The 15,569-nt window shown below is 45.6% G+C and overlaps 2 protein-coding genes across 9 annotated transcripts in view; both read left to right on the top strand.

The window, feature by feature from the left end:
• Positions 1-15,569, top strand: part of LOC6533001 (contactin-associated protein-like 2) — a 64,611-nt gene that overhangs the window by 19,897 nt on the left and 29,145 nt on the right. For 5 of the 8 annotated variants that reach the window (XM_039373863.2, XM_039373860.2, XM_039373864.1 and 2 more), the window contains exons 7-10: positions 3,196-3,718; positions 3,793-4,027; positions 7,769-8,101; positions 8,175-8,707. In XM_039373863.2, coding sequence (XP_039229797.1) covers positions 3,196-3,718; positions 3,793-4,027; positions 7,769-8,101; positions 8,175-8,707 — 1,624 coding nt within the window. Of the gene's footprint in view, positions 1-3,195; positions 3,727-3,792; positions 4,028-7,768; positions 8,102-8,174; positions 8,708-15,569 lie in introns of all 8 variants that reach the window. The other 3 variants (XM_015194277.2, XM_015194276.2, XM_015194275.2) reach the window with 1 other exon arrangement.
• LOC26535267 lies at positions 608-2,082 on the top strand. Its single transcript, XM_015194280.2, has one exon. The coding sequence runs from the start codon at positions 773-775 to the stop codon at positions 1,919-1,921; it is 1,149 nt and encodes a 382-aa protein (XP_015049766.1). The 5' UTR covers positions 608-772; the 3' UTR covers positions 1,922-2,082.

The raw sequence follows: 15,569 nt of genomic DNA, 5'->3' as shown, positions 1-15,569 counted from the left end.
GCAGCATGTCCTGCCATGTCCTGCCATGTCCTGTGATATGATGACTCCGAGCTTAGTTCATCTCTCCACTTTGGTCGACAGTTGTCAGCTCAACTGGCATTCATCATGCAGCTGACAGAGATGCATTTTTCTGGCCCATTTTGAGTCAGAATTGCTGGGAAGGCACATATTAGGAAATAGTTTTAAATTGGGTGAGTTGCGATACAACAGCTCGGTTAAGCTTTAGGAATTCATTTTCAATTAACAATATTTTTAAAAATTGAATAAGACACTTGAGTAAAAGTTTCCATTTAGAGAGACATGTTCAAATTAAATTTGTAAACTTCAATTTATTTTTAAACGTGTTAATATCGTGGCTAGTTCTAGTTCACACAAACAAATGAGTGGATTGTGGTCTCATTTGCCCAAAAAAAAGAATGTCACACCTTTAATTAGTGCCATGGCTTTAATAATTAAGTTATTCGTACATCGCATTACCAAAAATCAATACAACCGTATTATTCCAACAATACAATTGTATTATTTTCATAGCAGACTTAAATTAAGGGATTATATTCAGCTAAATTAAAAAGAATTAAAAGTTCAAATGAAATATCCGACTTAGCTGGCTGTTTGTTAATAAGTCACACTCAATAAACCCAAGCAATTTGCTGTCTGTGTTTTAGTTTGCTTAACCCAAACACAAACACATCGCCACAAATTGCTAAGTCCACAAATTTGCAAGTTAATCTTGAGCGAAAATCGCCTATACAGTAAACCCTCTTGAAGCAGCATGAATAACAGTGGCTTCTCGGAGTTTTTTGTAAAAACTCCAACCAGTCGATCTATTCATTTGCGTGCCCAAAAGGTGGCCAAGGAACTGGTGCTGCAAAATAAGGAAGTGCGAGCAAAGATATTGAATAAAGTGCCTACCTATGCGCAGTTTCGAAAGATAATGAAATCTGCTGGTAAAGCGAGCGATCTAAATCCGATCACTTATAAAAGCATGATTGAAGTACGACAATCGCAGATCGACCATAGACGTCTCAAGAGTATCAAATCGACGGGTGACTCGCTGGGCTATCATGCTCGCCTTCTCAATCGCAGCCAGTTGGCCAGCGAGTTTACCCAAAAACAGGCGATTTTTCGACAAAATCTGGGACTTCTTGGACGGATCAGCAAGACCAATCGACTGAAGGGGGGCGTGGATAGCTTTAATCGCAATTTTCCCGCCCTTCAGTCGAATCGGAACAAGATCCGTGAGCTGGCAGACCGTTTGAGCCAGGAGAACAGGCAGCTCGGCTGCCGCCTCTCGCAAGTGAAATCCAAGGTGGACTCCCACAATCCTTGGGTGACACCCGTCAAGCCGCTCGAGCAAAAGGCCTCCGATGAAACGGTCAGCGTATTCTTGCCCTATATGCCATCGCCCCGCTTGGGCAAACGTAGTGCCCACATCCTACTCCGACCCATTATATACTTCGATATGGCGGTGCGAGAGAATAACCAGTTCCTGGGCAGATTACTCCTGCAACTCTACACCGAACTGAGTCCGGAAGTGGTGCTGCAATTCGTGCGTATGGCCACCCACAACGATGTGGGTTGCCATCGTTTTGTGCGAATATTTTCCAATCTCTGGATGGAGGGTGAACTTGTGCCGAATGGCGATGATCCCTTGCGCAATCACCACAGCGTTAAGTACTCCTTTCTGGATCCCAGCAAGTTGACCGGTGTGATATCATATCCATGGGACTATCGTCGTCACTTTCCCCAAGGACTACTCAGCTATACCATCAGCTTTAAGCCATCGGTGATTCCGTGGCAGCGGGTCATCTTTGGACGGGTTTGCGGTGGCCTGCGAGTGCTGCAAAATTGCCACGAATTTGGCACCAAAAATGGCAAGACCAAGAAAACCGTGATTGTCACGCGGTGTGGCCTGCTCTAATGGGAAGCCATACATCGTGCGCCTCATTATGCAACTGCATTAACATAAGTCCAACGAACGGGTTGCACTCGAAAGTAGCCAAATTGTGGCACACCTTGGTGGTCCAATGCAGCAGATTGTTTTTTTTTCCCAGCAAAATGCAAATAAAATTATGAAGTAAACTGGTTTTTGCGTTGGTTCTAGTGCACTGCAAAAAATACTAGGAAAATAGGGATTGTTGGTTAAGGTTTCTTCTTTAAATTAGGAATACATTTCAAGGCTAGAACTAAAATCATACATTTAATTTAATCATAAACTAAATTGATCAGTTAGTATAGCCTTTATACAAAGCCTTTTTAAATATGTAGGTCCAAAGACTCATAATTGTATTCCCTAGATTTTGTTAATTTAGATACAAAATCTTCTCTCAGTGTAGTGAGTGTGGCCTTGCATAGGCTGTGGTGCGTTATCGGCTGGGCGTGGCCCACGTGTGTCGTGTCAGATAAGCGGCCAAAACGCGGCTGCTGTCACGGCACCACCCACTCCACCCACACCACCCACACCACCCACACCACCCACACCACCCATGGTGGCCAACCACTATCCACTGCACCACCAGCGGCCACAAAAAAATGCGCGAAAATGGCGCGTTACACGATTTGCACATTTGGTCCACGGACAGGACAAGTGGCCAGGATCTGGACCAAGAGTGGGAAAACAGGAACATCAGGCGAATGCCTAAAGGCGGCCATAGAGCAAACAATATAATCCGCGTGTTTCGTTTTTCTCTGCATTTTCTTTTTGTGTGCAGCGCGCAGATAATGTACAAGTGGCCAGGGAGTAAAAAAAAAGGAAAGAACCTTTAAAGTTTAAAATACTTTGGTGGATAATTCGCATTCCAAAATATATATATACAAAAATGGCAAATACGCCAAACAAATTGTTTCGCATCGAAAAAGTTAACAGGTGTTTTATGCGAATGCCTTTTTCTGGTTATTTTTATGAGTATCCGGTTACAGTTTGCAGTTGCAATTGTCGATGGTGAAAAACAAAAACAAATTAAGTTTCGTTTTTTATAAGCTAGCTTTAATATTTTACATTATTTTTGTTGAAGAGCGTCCTTGAGAAATGCAAATTCAAGTAATTGGCACGCATCAATCATATAACCAATTTATATCATTTAATAACTATTAAATGGATTTTAAAGGCTAAAAAAATTGAATACAAATATTTGAGCGTTCTTTAGGAATACAATTGCTTTATTTATTCAATAACCGCAATAATTTTTTTCTCAGCGGCTACCATAATCACATTACGTGGTGCCAGCTACGTATCCTACAGGATATACGACTGGAAGGATCGAGTGCACTCCTCCACCAGGCGCATAAGTCTGATGTTCCGTACGAACTTCGACGATTCTGCACTATTCTACGCCAGTGGTGAATCACTGAAGCATCAGTATATAGCGGCATCCATTAAGAATCAGTCGGTACACGTGGAAATGGACTTTGGTGACAATGTGATGAGTACCGTGCTCACCGACGACTTGACCCGCGGCTATTGGCACAATTTGACGATACTGCATGAACAGCGAACGGTCAGCATTATCCTGGATCAACAGCAAAAGGTCCTGGAACTGCCGGCCACGGCCAGTGGGAATATGCTCTTCGATCCGGAGATATATTTCGGCGGTGGACCGGAGTTGCACAAGAAGAAGGGCCTGGCCTCCCACAACAATTTTGTGGGCAGCCTGAAGTATGTCTACTACAATGACATCTCCATTCTGTACGAACTGCAACGGGGAAATCCCAAGGTGCACTATCACGGTGAGTGGCGAGCAATTTAATATCGAGTGTATAGCGATTTGCTTTCGACATATTTGGCATACTCACTTACGTACCCAATGTACAATCTCGTTTCTGTGGGTCAGGCGTGCTGGAGGCGGAGTTTGTTGAGAACGAAGTGAATGTCATACCCATCACCTATCCCTTTGCGACATCACACATTTGGTGGCCCATAAATCACGCCGAGGAATTTAATATTAAATTCGATTTCCGCAGCAGTCGGCCGGGCGCGGTGCTGGCCTACAGTGACGTAACGACCAGTGCCGGAAATGGCTTTTGGGAGGTAAGTGTGAGCATTCAAGCAATCACCGAAGCATTGTGCACCGAAAGAAATGGGTGCAGATTTATCTAAAGACTATAGGAATTTAAAACAATGTTTAAGGAGCTTTTACCGAATTTTCTTGACATTTTTTAACATACTAACTAGTCGTGTAAATTTCATTTGTATCAAATGTATAATTTCTCTTAGTGCACATACACATAATTTCTCTTAGTGCACATACACATACGTTCATTCCTTGAGCTTTTGAGCCACACACACACATACTTATTACACACAGCCACAGGCACGCACACACAGACAACAGCCGGACGCTTGCAGTGAGAGACGTGCTGCTTAAGACGACTTAGCAGAGCGAATGAGCCGTCGACTGAGAGAATGAAATGCAAATCAAATGTGCATGTGGTTGTGCCGGCTGTTGGTGTGTGTGTGCGTGTGCTTCTGCAACTTGCATTGCGTTGGCTTGCGTGCCAGCCCAAAAACACCCGCATACACACCCGCACACACATCCGCATTTGGCAGGATTCGCAGGCATGCCTGCATATGTGTGCATATGTGTGCATATGTGTGCATATGTGTGCATATGTGTGCATATGTGTGTAGCATACATTGTGGGGCTATGGAAAATGTACCCAAAAATACGGACTGCCATTGGGGAAATGCGGAAAATGCAATTAAATTTAAGCGGTGCTGAGTGAAACTCGACTCCGGCTAATGCAATGAAAAGTCAAATGAGCTTACTGTTTTGTAATTGTTTGGCATTATTCATTCGTCGGTAGCCCAAAGCGATTGTGTGCTTCTTGTGTAGGGACAGTAGTTCTTAAATATCTTTCATATGCTCAGACGATAAGCTTTTTTTCTCATCTAGACTAGCTTAACGTATAGATATAAATATACAGGCAAACGTTAAGAATAATTACTCTATTATTTTTATGTATAAATGAAAACGTTGAAGAAGAAACTTGTAACAACGATATTAAACACAATGGCCCTACAAATGTTTCATTTATATTTTCTGTAACATTTCGTGGCCGGCCATTTATTTGAAATAACAATTTTTATAGATTTATGTCAGGAGCGTCGTATAACAATTGAAAGCAAGTTAAATGCGTCCATGAAATACCAATTTATAACCAGACAAGCAGAGAGAGAGATATTGGGCCAAACATATTGAGGTCCGGCATAAAAGTGCGTTGTAATCGATCACAAAAACAATTCAACAGTTTAATGCTGCCACTGGGGCAGCAATGCTGCCCCCAAAATCCCAACTTAATACCACACACTGTCCTGCCTTTGAGTGGATGTTCATATGGATGTCAGAGGCATTTATCTGCATTTAAGCAAACAAACAAATAAACCTTGTCTTGGCCTGTCCAAGAAGAACGTTTATTTGGTTACTTGGCTATTTGGGCAATGTTCGTAGAACATTTTATCGTAAAGAGAATATGCATGTGTTCCGTTCGTATTTATTTGCATTTTATTGTTGATTTTGTTCCTTTTGATTGCAAGTCGCACTCCCTCATCAAAAATAAACCCACAATGTCACTGCAGAGACTCTGACTTATTGGCATTGCAATAAAATTGATGTTGTTGTAATGCCAATGAATATTTATGCTGCAGGCCATTCAATTTTGCATCGACTGACTCTACGGCTTATTTGCCATTTGACGATTTATGCGCACCCAAATTAATACTAAATTGATTGTGTCAGGTTTAATAATATAGCTCTATTTATACTTTTTATTTCGCGAATTATTCAAATGCTGCCTGTCAACTTGCTAGTGCACACAGCTCGAGTAAAAATAATAGGTCTATGAATTAAAATGATATTTTATTGCTATTTTTGAGTATGCCACAATGTGTATTGATGGCGTTTTGTACTCTTACGAACATACACGAAGTTAATACTTATTTATTATAGAATTTAATAAGTTTTGACTGCTATCTGATGCATTTTCGCACTTAAAGCTATTAGGCTGCCCGCAGCTTTATAGTTTGGAAATATGTTATCTGCATATGTGCAGCTCGAAAAACGCATCAGTTACGAGCTTTTATTTATTTACTATTTACCCCGGCGTAGGCCACAAAATTGCCACCTGCGTGTTGCGTATGAAGCTCAACAAACTAATAAATTGCCAACAGTATTTTCGACCCCTCTGTCACTCATTCGATTCGAGTATCGAAAAAAAAAAATAGCAAAAACCCAAATAAAACCCTTCCATAGAGGAGACCAAACAAGTGCCTGCTACATGGAATGTCATGTCACAGGCGTCATTGGATGGTTTGGTTTTAAGGGGGGAGTGTGACATAAAAACTATGCGCCCGCACAAATCGCGAATCACAAATCAAAAATCGAATTTATTGACAGCGCGCAAATGGGCGAAATTGGCAAACAAAACAACAAAAATCACGATGGCAACGTAGGAATAAAAATCATTTGAAATATTGTCACAGAGTGCGACGAATGTGTTTGCCTTTAAACATAACGCTCTGACAAAAATCTAATGAAATATGCAATAAAATTTGAGTGTTTGCCATTTTGCATAAGCGGCGCAAAAGCGCAAAACACAATGAGCATAGATAAATACGGACTATACACACCATACACACTATGCACACACACCATGCACACACACACTCATCAGCTTGTTGGTACTTTTATTTATAGGGACATGTACAAATTGCAACTGTGCTGAGCTGCGTTGCATCATCGGCGGCACCAACAAGTTCATGAAATTTCAATAAATATTTTTTGCCATTTCATAAAATAATAGACTGCAGTTAGCAAACGGCGAAAATGTTTATATATGCACATATACGGCTATCAAATTAGTAGGATTATGGCAAACCGTTTTGTAGATAGATAAATAGCTTATGGCAAGGTTATCTGCGCGATTTGTTTGTCCATAAAATTTGTAAAAGTTATGCGGTAATCTGGCTAACCTTTTAACTCCATTGGCGTTTCGCTTATCAGCAATCAGATAGTTAGTGAATTGTAGGTGTATCTATTTAGAATTTAAAGGTTTGGAACTAGTTCCTAAAAACAGCATCCTAGCCAAGCTCACATTCATGCGTTGGCAGTAGTAATTATTGCTGCATGCGACACCAAGAAAAGCGCAATTCGGTTACTATGGTCAAGCGAATGATAAAGAGCCGTGTATAAATACCATTTCGAATCCGCTACAAAATCCCCCTTCCATTTCTGCAAATTAATGGGCTGCAATTTCAGCAACTACTCTCTCCCCTGTTCACCCAACGAACCCCATCGAAACTGGCCGGCCGATTGATTCGGCAAATGGCAAACTCAACGTGGCCACGTGGCGTATGCGTAATATGATTTAAGCGAAGCTAATGCACAAAGGCATTTAAATTGAAATGTGTGTGCATGGCAAAAGCGGGTGATTTCAATGTGGTCGTGCACAGTTTTACCAGCATTTCAGGCATTTTCGCAATTTTGATTTATTTCCACGTACACACACATTCAAATCTCCTAATGCTAACAGAATTTTGTATTTTTCTCTACCCCTTTTACATGCGCCGTCGTCGATGACAAAAACTAATATTTGGCAACACGCTAATGCGCGGCTTCGCGTTTTGTTCGTCTCTACGTGCAACTTCCGTCGGTGGCAACAATGGCTCCGCTTCGCTTCGATTTTGGTAAAAAAAAAAATAAAATAAACTAAAACGAACTCCACCGGAAATGTGCGACTAACGGAAATTGCAAAATCGACGCCCATCCATTAGATACGTCTGACGTCGGACAAACTAAGTTTCGATCTGGTGCCCGATGTCAACAACAACATAACCCACTCGACCACCATTAAAATCAATAGGGCCACCTCCTGGCACAGCGTGGAGCTGGACTATAAGCTCGGCGAGATTCGCTTCACGGTTGACTATCGCCACACTCTCAGCCAGATGTACGGCTTAACCTTTAACATCGGCGACAAGCTGATCATTGGCAGTAGTTTAAAGTCGGCAGCCATGGGCCTGGTAGGCTGTATAAGGGATATAGAAATCAATGGACATTTAATCGAACCACGACATGTGGTCAAAACGGAACGAGTTGTTGGAGAGGTAATATAGATTTTATATACTTAAATGAAAAGTATCAAACTCTACTATTTATCCTTGAATATTAATTTCTTAGGTTGCCCTGGACAACTGCAACTACATAGATCCCTGCAAGAGACCCAATACCTGTGAGCATGGGGGCAAGTGCTTTGTAAAAGACGATCGAGTCACCTGTGATTGCAAACACACTGGTTATATAGGCAAGAATTGTCACTTTACCAAATACAGAAAGACCTGCGAGGAGCTGGCACTCTTGGGTTTCACCAAATCGGATGTCTATCTCATCGATATCGATGGCAATGGTGTTTTTCCCCCGGCCCATGTCAAATGTGACTTTCAGAGCCTGGAGAATGCCACCAAAACGATTGTGGAGCACAATCTGCCCAGTCAAGTGGATGTGCGATCCGCCAGGGAATCGGACTTCAGCTTCAACATCAGATATAGGGAATTTTCACCGCACATGCTGCAGGAACTCATCTCACATTCACTGTATTGCACTCAGTACATCAAGTACGACTGCTACCGGGCACAGTTGGAACTGCACTCGGCCACCTGGTTCACATCCTCGGCCAAGAATCTCACCGTCGACTTCCTGGGCAATGTCAAGAGGTAAGAGTTGGTAACACACTCAGTCCCGAAGCTGGGTGTTTGTGATTTACGTGCTGGGGCCACGTCACCGCAAACAACACAAAATTGGATGAGGGCAAAGAGCTTTTGGCACTGTGGATCATAGGCTAGGAATATATAAGCAGAATTTTATTTAAGGAATTAAGTTCGGGTTAAATCACCCCATAGGTTTTACAAAAGTATGTAACCATATATATAAATTCCTTATTATGATGACCTACTTCTACTGCCTTATTTTAGTACCCTTTAATTGGTTTTTTATACTTGTACAAATCCTAATTTCTCTTATATCGTTTAAAGTCAAGTTGTGTATGTTTTAAATTCCCTTATTCCACATCCCACTACTCGGAACTAATGCTCATACTGGCGGATGATTTTGGTCCACCGCTTGCCACACAATTAATGTTGCAGTCTATTTGCTTAACTTGTTGTTGCACCCAAGATTATCATCGTATACCAAACGCAACCCAACACACACAGCTATTCTCCGATTCCCCGTGCAATTATGTGTGCGTTCTGAGCCAGTGGACAATATAGTACGTGCGGTAATCCAACAATATAAATGCGAAATTTTGGGGCTTGGGTAAATGCTTGCCCTTTGTGTCGGCGTTTCAATGGTAAACGAAACTTAAATTAATTGCTCGCACATGCATAATATAAATGGCAGGCAGGCAGCCAGGCAGGCACATTCGCCTAATGTTATCTGACATACTCGTACTTACCCATCACGCACAGATGCTGTGTTCTATTTTCCAGGGAAAACTGACTGCAACTTCAGTTCACTTTCAAAAGGCATCGATACTCGTATGTGTAGTGCTCTACAATCGTCAGTTGTGTGTGTGTGTCTTGTGTGTGGTTTCACTTCGGTGCCATCTGTCCTGTTTAATTTGTCATGGACTTCGGCCCACTGAACTGACCAAGATCTAGTGTTAGCTTAGCTCTTGAAATTTGCCTTCTTTTTAGACCCTCATCGGCCTTTTGCTCCAAAGTTATATCGGCCGCATTTGTTGCCATGCATTCGAGCATACAATTTTATGGCGTCGAAAGCTTGGGCAGCATAGCCGGCTACCAAATGCCGTTTATCCAAGGTAAACTGCTAACGAAATCCTTAAAAAAGCCAAACGAACCGAAGGGAATTTGCGGCATATGGTAAAGAATGCGGTAAAATTGCAAAAGTGCAAAACAAAAGGCCGGAGTTTGGTATTTATGTCAGGCAAATATGTTTCCGCCCCAGCGCTAATAAGGTTTATGACTAAGTCCTGGCACATCTCTTCCCGGTTCCTCTGTTCCATCCGTATTTCTTGTGTGCTCAGCCACCATATTGTCGAACAACTCTTTCGTCATGCCTCTTATTTTTATACTTTGCAGAAGGGTATATTCATTTCAATATGTTTGTAATGTAAATAATGTTGCAAGAACAGAAAATAAATGCAATAAAATGCAACTTATTTAACTAAAAGCGTTCTTATTAGCCTCACATAATTAAAAAGAAACCTAATTTTGTTCAGATCAAAGTCCTGTGAGGAGTCTTAAAACTCCCCACAAATCCGGGTGTAGGAGATCGGCATAGCAACAGCGAAGACGGCTGGAATGCGAGAGGAGCCAAGGGCGGTCAGGTCGAACGGTAAATAATGGACCTTGGACCCCGGCAAAGCGGAGAGACCGTGAATTAACGGTACCGCGCTGGACCTTGGACTCGAACCCGCCAAGGGCGTAGAGGTCATACGGTAACGGTGCGGACTTTGGACAGGCACAAAGAGGACGCACCGTGAACTAACGGGACGTGTTTGGACCTTGTGCCCGAGCGAGCCGTGTGCAAAACGGGAAATAACGGGATTCCCGCAGCCGATATAAGGGACGGCGCCGGCGCGGCTCGGGACAGTCAGTCAGTTAAACACGCGTAGGTCATACGCGCAAGCGCAGAGTACGGGCGCGAGGCGCTCTGCCCGGACACGGGCGTGCGATCAGACGGTCGGAAGTGCCACACAAGGACAGTCAAGGAGAAGTACGCGAGGGCCGTACAGCCAGACAGTCAAGAAGAAGTACGCGAGGGCCTTACAGCCAGACAGTAAAGAAGAAGTACGCGAGGGCCTTACAGCCATACGGAAAGCGAAGAAGTACGCGAAGAGTCGATACCGAGTGACAGTGAAACGACGGGAACACAAGTGCGTCAAGCGGGCATCCAGAGTGGATCGCCGCACGTGAAGATCAGCGAAGGACGAGCGAACACAAGGACCTAGCGTGGTCAGAAAGGGACAGTGGAGTCAGTGGACGCAACGGTGGTTCGGAGGGAAGCGCTAGCTTAACTCGTGGACGATACACCCTGCCCCATAACATCCTAAGCCCCGGTCGAGCCCGCAGGATATCCTTCGGCGAGGACCTAGCGTAGTCAGAAAGGGACAGTGGAGTCAGTGGTCGCAACGGTGGTTCGGAGGGGAGCGCTAGCTCAACTCGTGGACGATACACCCTGCCCCATAACATCCTAAGCCCCAGGCGAGCCGGTACGGATCCCCGTCGGCAGCGACGCAGGCGTACGACGGAAGGACGACGAAGGAGCAACGACGTGCAACCAGCGGCGAGGATCACCGAATCCTGGTCAACAAGTGACGATAAATAAAAGTGGTTAAATCTGAGAATCTGTCTTCTTCTTGGTCGGGCAATCACACAAATCATAAATTTGGTGGGACGAACAAACAAAATCTCTGAGCTAGCCGTTGCATTTCGTAGCGAGCCGAAATAGGAAAAACAGTTCGTTACATCTGGCGCCCAACCGTGATTGTCCTGGCCAAAAGAACAGAGGGGAAGATGGTGAAATCGTGGAAGGAGACCGGCGTGGAAATCCTGGTCAAGGAGCCTACAAGGAGGAGGAGGAGCCTTGGGTTGAAGACACCTGAAGCACGGGGTTTGGAGGCAGAGCTGAAGGACAGTCTCTCAGAAGAGGAAGGGGGAAGACGATACAGGGTATCGTAACGCCCAACCTACGTTCAGAAGGAGGAGTTCAAGCGCGGGGCGGAGGCCAGGAGGAGCAGCTCGCAACGACACGCGCAACAAGCGACAGCAGGGAGTTGCGGGAGACCGGCTCTGGGGAACAGCCCGGAGCGAGATGGAGTAGGGATTCCGGTTCCTATCTCCAGCTTCGGGCGTCACCCCTGGTGTCGCGACTCCATCCCCGGACGAGGGAGTCCGTATGCCGAGAGCCAGGATGGCATCATCGTGGTAGAGACGACGGGGGAGGAGGAGGCTTTCTTAGCGAATCGTTGAGCATCGCTTCCGAGGTAATCAACGTGTGGATTGGCACACAGGAGGATGGGGGTCACGACACAGCCCACCTTGGTAGGAAGGTGCGGAAACAACCGCAGCAGCAGGTCGGCGCGAGGATGCCGCAGGCGCGGAAGCGAGGGGGGCACGTGCTGCCGCAGGATGGTCTCCAGTGCGCTTGGAGTCCAGGGTCAGCAGCCCCGGAACAAGAAGGGACGTACCAGCGGTGGTCCCCAACATCAGAATGCAAGGATGACACCATAAAGCTTCTTTGGATGAAAACAAACCAAGTCAGCTGTGGGCATCAAAACACTGGAGAAAATCGGGATGGGGGCGCTACGATAATAGCGGTCGATCGATAGTGAGATCGATAGGGAACAACAAATACTGGATTTTAATTGATTTTCAACACGCTGCCACACTATTGGCAGCAATCGGCACGACATCGGAACATCGGAACAGGAAGTGGCAACGCCGGTCGCCAATATCGATAACTCGATCGCGCAATCAGCGATGGGACAATATCGGTAGGAATCGGAGGTGGCAACGCCGGTCGCCAACATCGATAAGTCGATCATGGTGAGTATCGGTGGAGTTGCCAGAGATGCGAAGCGAGGAAGAGGCGGCAAGTTTAAATGCGGAGCTGGTGACGAGAAGCGGATGGCAACAGATACAGGAGGCTGGAGAAGGGCGCAAAGATCAAGATGCCGAGTCGAGACGTCGAACGACAGGGTCTACTAGGCTGAGGCTGCCGGGCTGAGATCAAGGAGGCGCAGGTCGACGTGAGGACAATGGAACGGTGAGGATCAAGATGCCACGTCGAGATGCTCGAATACGCTGAGACGTAAGGCTGCGATCAGGAAGGCGCAAGGAGGTTCAAGATGCCAAGTCAAGACGCTGAACGACGGGGTCTAATAAGCTGCGACTGCCAGGCTGAGAACAAAGGGCGCAGGGTCGACGAGAGGTGATTGAGGAAGTTGCCCATGCAAGGAGACACCGAAGCAGAGGACCGCCGGAAGCAGCATTCTTTTGAAATCTTCCGAAGAAAGGGGGAGATGTGAGGAGTCTTAAAACTCCCCACAAATCCGGGTGTAGGAGATCGGCATAGCAACAGCGAAGACGGCTGGAATGCGAGAGGAGCCAAGGGCGGTCAGGTCGAACGGTAAATAATGGACCTTGGACCCCGGCAAAGCGGAGAGACCGTGAATTAACGGTACCGCGCTGGACCTTGGACTCGAACCCGCCAAGGGCGTAGAGGTCATACGGTAACGGTGCGGACTTTGGACAGGCACAAAGAGGACGCACCGTGAACTAACGGGACGTGTTTGGACCTTGTGCCCGAGCGAGCCGTGTGCAAAACGGGAAATAACGGGATTCCCGCAGCCGATATAAGGGACGGCGCCGGCGCGGCTCGGGACAGTCAGTCAGTTAAACACGCGTAGGTCATACGCGCAAGCGCAGAGTACGGGCGCGAGGCGCTCTGCCCGGACACGGGCGTGCGATCAGACGGTCGGAAGTGCCACACAAGGACAGTCAAGGAGAAGTACGCGAGGGCCGTACAGCCAGACAGTCAAGAAGAAGTACGCGAGGGCCTTACAGCCAGACAGTAAAGAAGAAGTACGCGAGGGCCTTACAGCCATACGGAAAGCGAAGAAGTACGCGAAGAGTCGATACCGAGTGACAGTGAAACGACGGGAACACAAGTGCGTCAAGCGGGCATCCAGAGTGGATCGCCGCACGTGAAGATCAGCGAAGGACGAGCGAACACAAGGACCTAGCGTGGTCAGAAAGGGACAGTGGAGTCAGTGGACGCAACGGTGGTTCGGAGGGAAGCGCTAGCTTAACTCGTGGACGATACACCCTGCCCCATAACATCCTAAGCCCCGGTCGAGCCCGCAGGATATCCTTCGGCGAGGACCTAGCGTAGTCAGAAAGGGACAGTGGAGTCAGTGGTCGCAACGGTGGTTCGGAGGGGAGCGCTAGCTCAACTCGTGGACGATACACCCTGCCCCATAACATCCTAAGCCCCAGGCGAGCCGGTACGGATCCCCGTCGGCAGCGACGCAGGCGTACGACGGAAGGACGACGAAGGAGCAACGACGTGCAACCAGCGGCGAGGATCACCGAATCCTGGTCAACAAGTGACGATAAATAAAAGTGGTTAAATCTGAGAATCTGTCTTCTTCTTGGTCGGGCAATCACACAAATCATAAATTTGGTGGGACGAACAAACAAAATCTCTGAGCTAGCCGTTGCATTTCGTAGCGAGCCGAAATAGGAAAAACAGTTCGTTACAGTCCATTAAATTAATACAATTATTTTCCATATATCATATAGCTGGTACTCCTTAGTCGATTGATCAGTTTACCCATTCATATGTTCCATTCATTTTAGCTCGCTGAAAGTTGGCCCGTGTAATTTTTCCTGCTACGGCAGACCTTTTTAAAACAAATGGCTTTGAGCACACAAATTTAGTCTTTACGCCTAATTTCGTTGCAAAACCTCGTCTTATGACTTCAGTTCTTGTGAAGGTCGGACCTATAGGGTCGTTTAGGGTTGCTTTTGAACCCTTTTGACAATACATCATGCGCAGCAAAGTAGGCAACATCTGGGGGCAGCGATTTCCAGTCGCTTGTTGCTGCCACTTGGTTTTTGTATTTCTTTTTTTTGCCGCTTTCGGCCTGCGTCACTAATTTCCGCTTTCAGTAAATCAATTCGAAAACCTTAACAGCTCCGACTTTGGTTTCATTTTCAATTTTTTTTTGCACTTGTTTGTTTGTTAGCCGCCATGAATGAATGGCGTTCTGGTTGGCTACGACCGAAAAATGCGCAACGAAACACACACACAGTCTGGGTCAAGAAAAAATGGGTTAACTTCTAGCTAAAGTCTCCGGATGTGTGCAATGTGCTGGCCCAGACCATTTGGCCATCCATCATTGGCTCGTAGTTTGGTCTTTACTCATTCAAAATTTGACAGCATCGTTTGTTTGCTGGTCTGTGCTGCCACTGCGCCGGTTTCGTTGCGGATCTTGCAACACGGATGCGGAAACGGAAGCGGCACATGCAGGCACAAACCGCAGCAAGTACAAACAGCAGACGGAGAAGGAGTGCCATTTATGAAAGGAAGGGAATTTTCATTTCACACGATGCTCTTTCAATGAAAAATCCCAAGACTGGGTTATAGAACACTGATATGTTGTACAAAACTAAGCATATCCGCTAAATCTCTACAGTAAAGTTCACCTTACTTTATTCTGTGTAAAAAAAGGCCACTATTGTCCAAACTTTAAACTGTGCACAATATTTGCTTAAATTTTCTTAAATAAACTCCCCTTTAACCCCCTTGATAATTGAAATTGATAGTTCCCTAATTGCCTTGTCACTGATACATCCTCAAATTGGCTGATACCCAACGAATATTTCTGCATAAATGCCGCACCGAAAAGCCAAAAAAAAGGGGAGTTGCCGTGGCGGATGTAGCCCAGTCGGTCACTCAACGGGCTCGTCAAACAGCCGGCAGATCTGCGACCCAAATGTATGCAAATGTATGTGAACTTTTTCTAATACCTTTCACCTTTTTTCCAAA

Source organism: Drosophila yakuba, chromosome 3L, assembly GCF_016746365.2.
Source record: "Drosophila yakuba strain Tai18E2 chromosome 3L, Prin_Dyak_Tai18E2_2.1, whole genome shotgun sequence".
Classification (NCBI taxonomy): domain Eukaryota; kingdom Metazoa; phylum Arthropoda; class Insecta; order Diptera; family Drosophilidae; genus Drosophila; species Drosophila yakuba.
The sequence above is the reverse complement of the archived record's forward strand: the minus strand, read 5'-3'. Positions and strand labels throughout refer to the sequence as shown.

Coding starts and splice junctions, on each gene's coding strand:
- LOC26535267 (XM_015194280.2), top strand. CDS start 773: ATGAATAACAGTGGCTTCTCGGAGTTTTTTGTAAAAACTCCAACCAGT.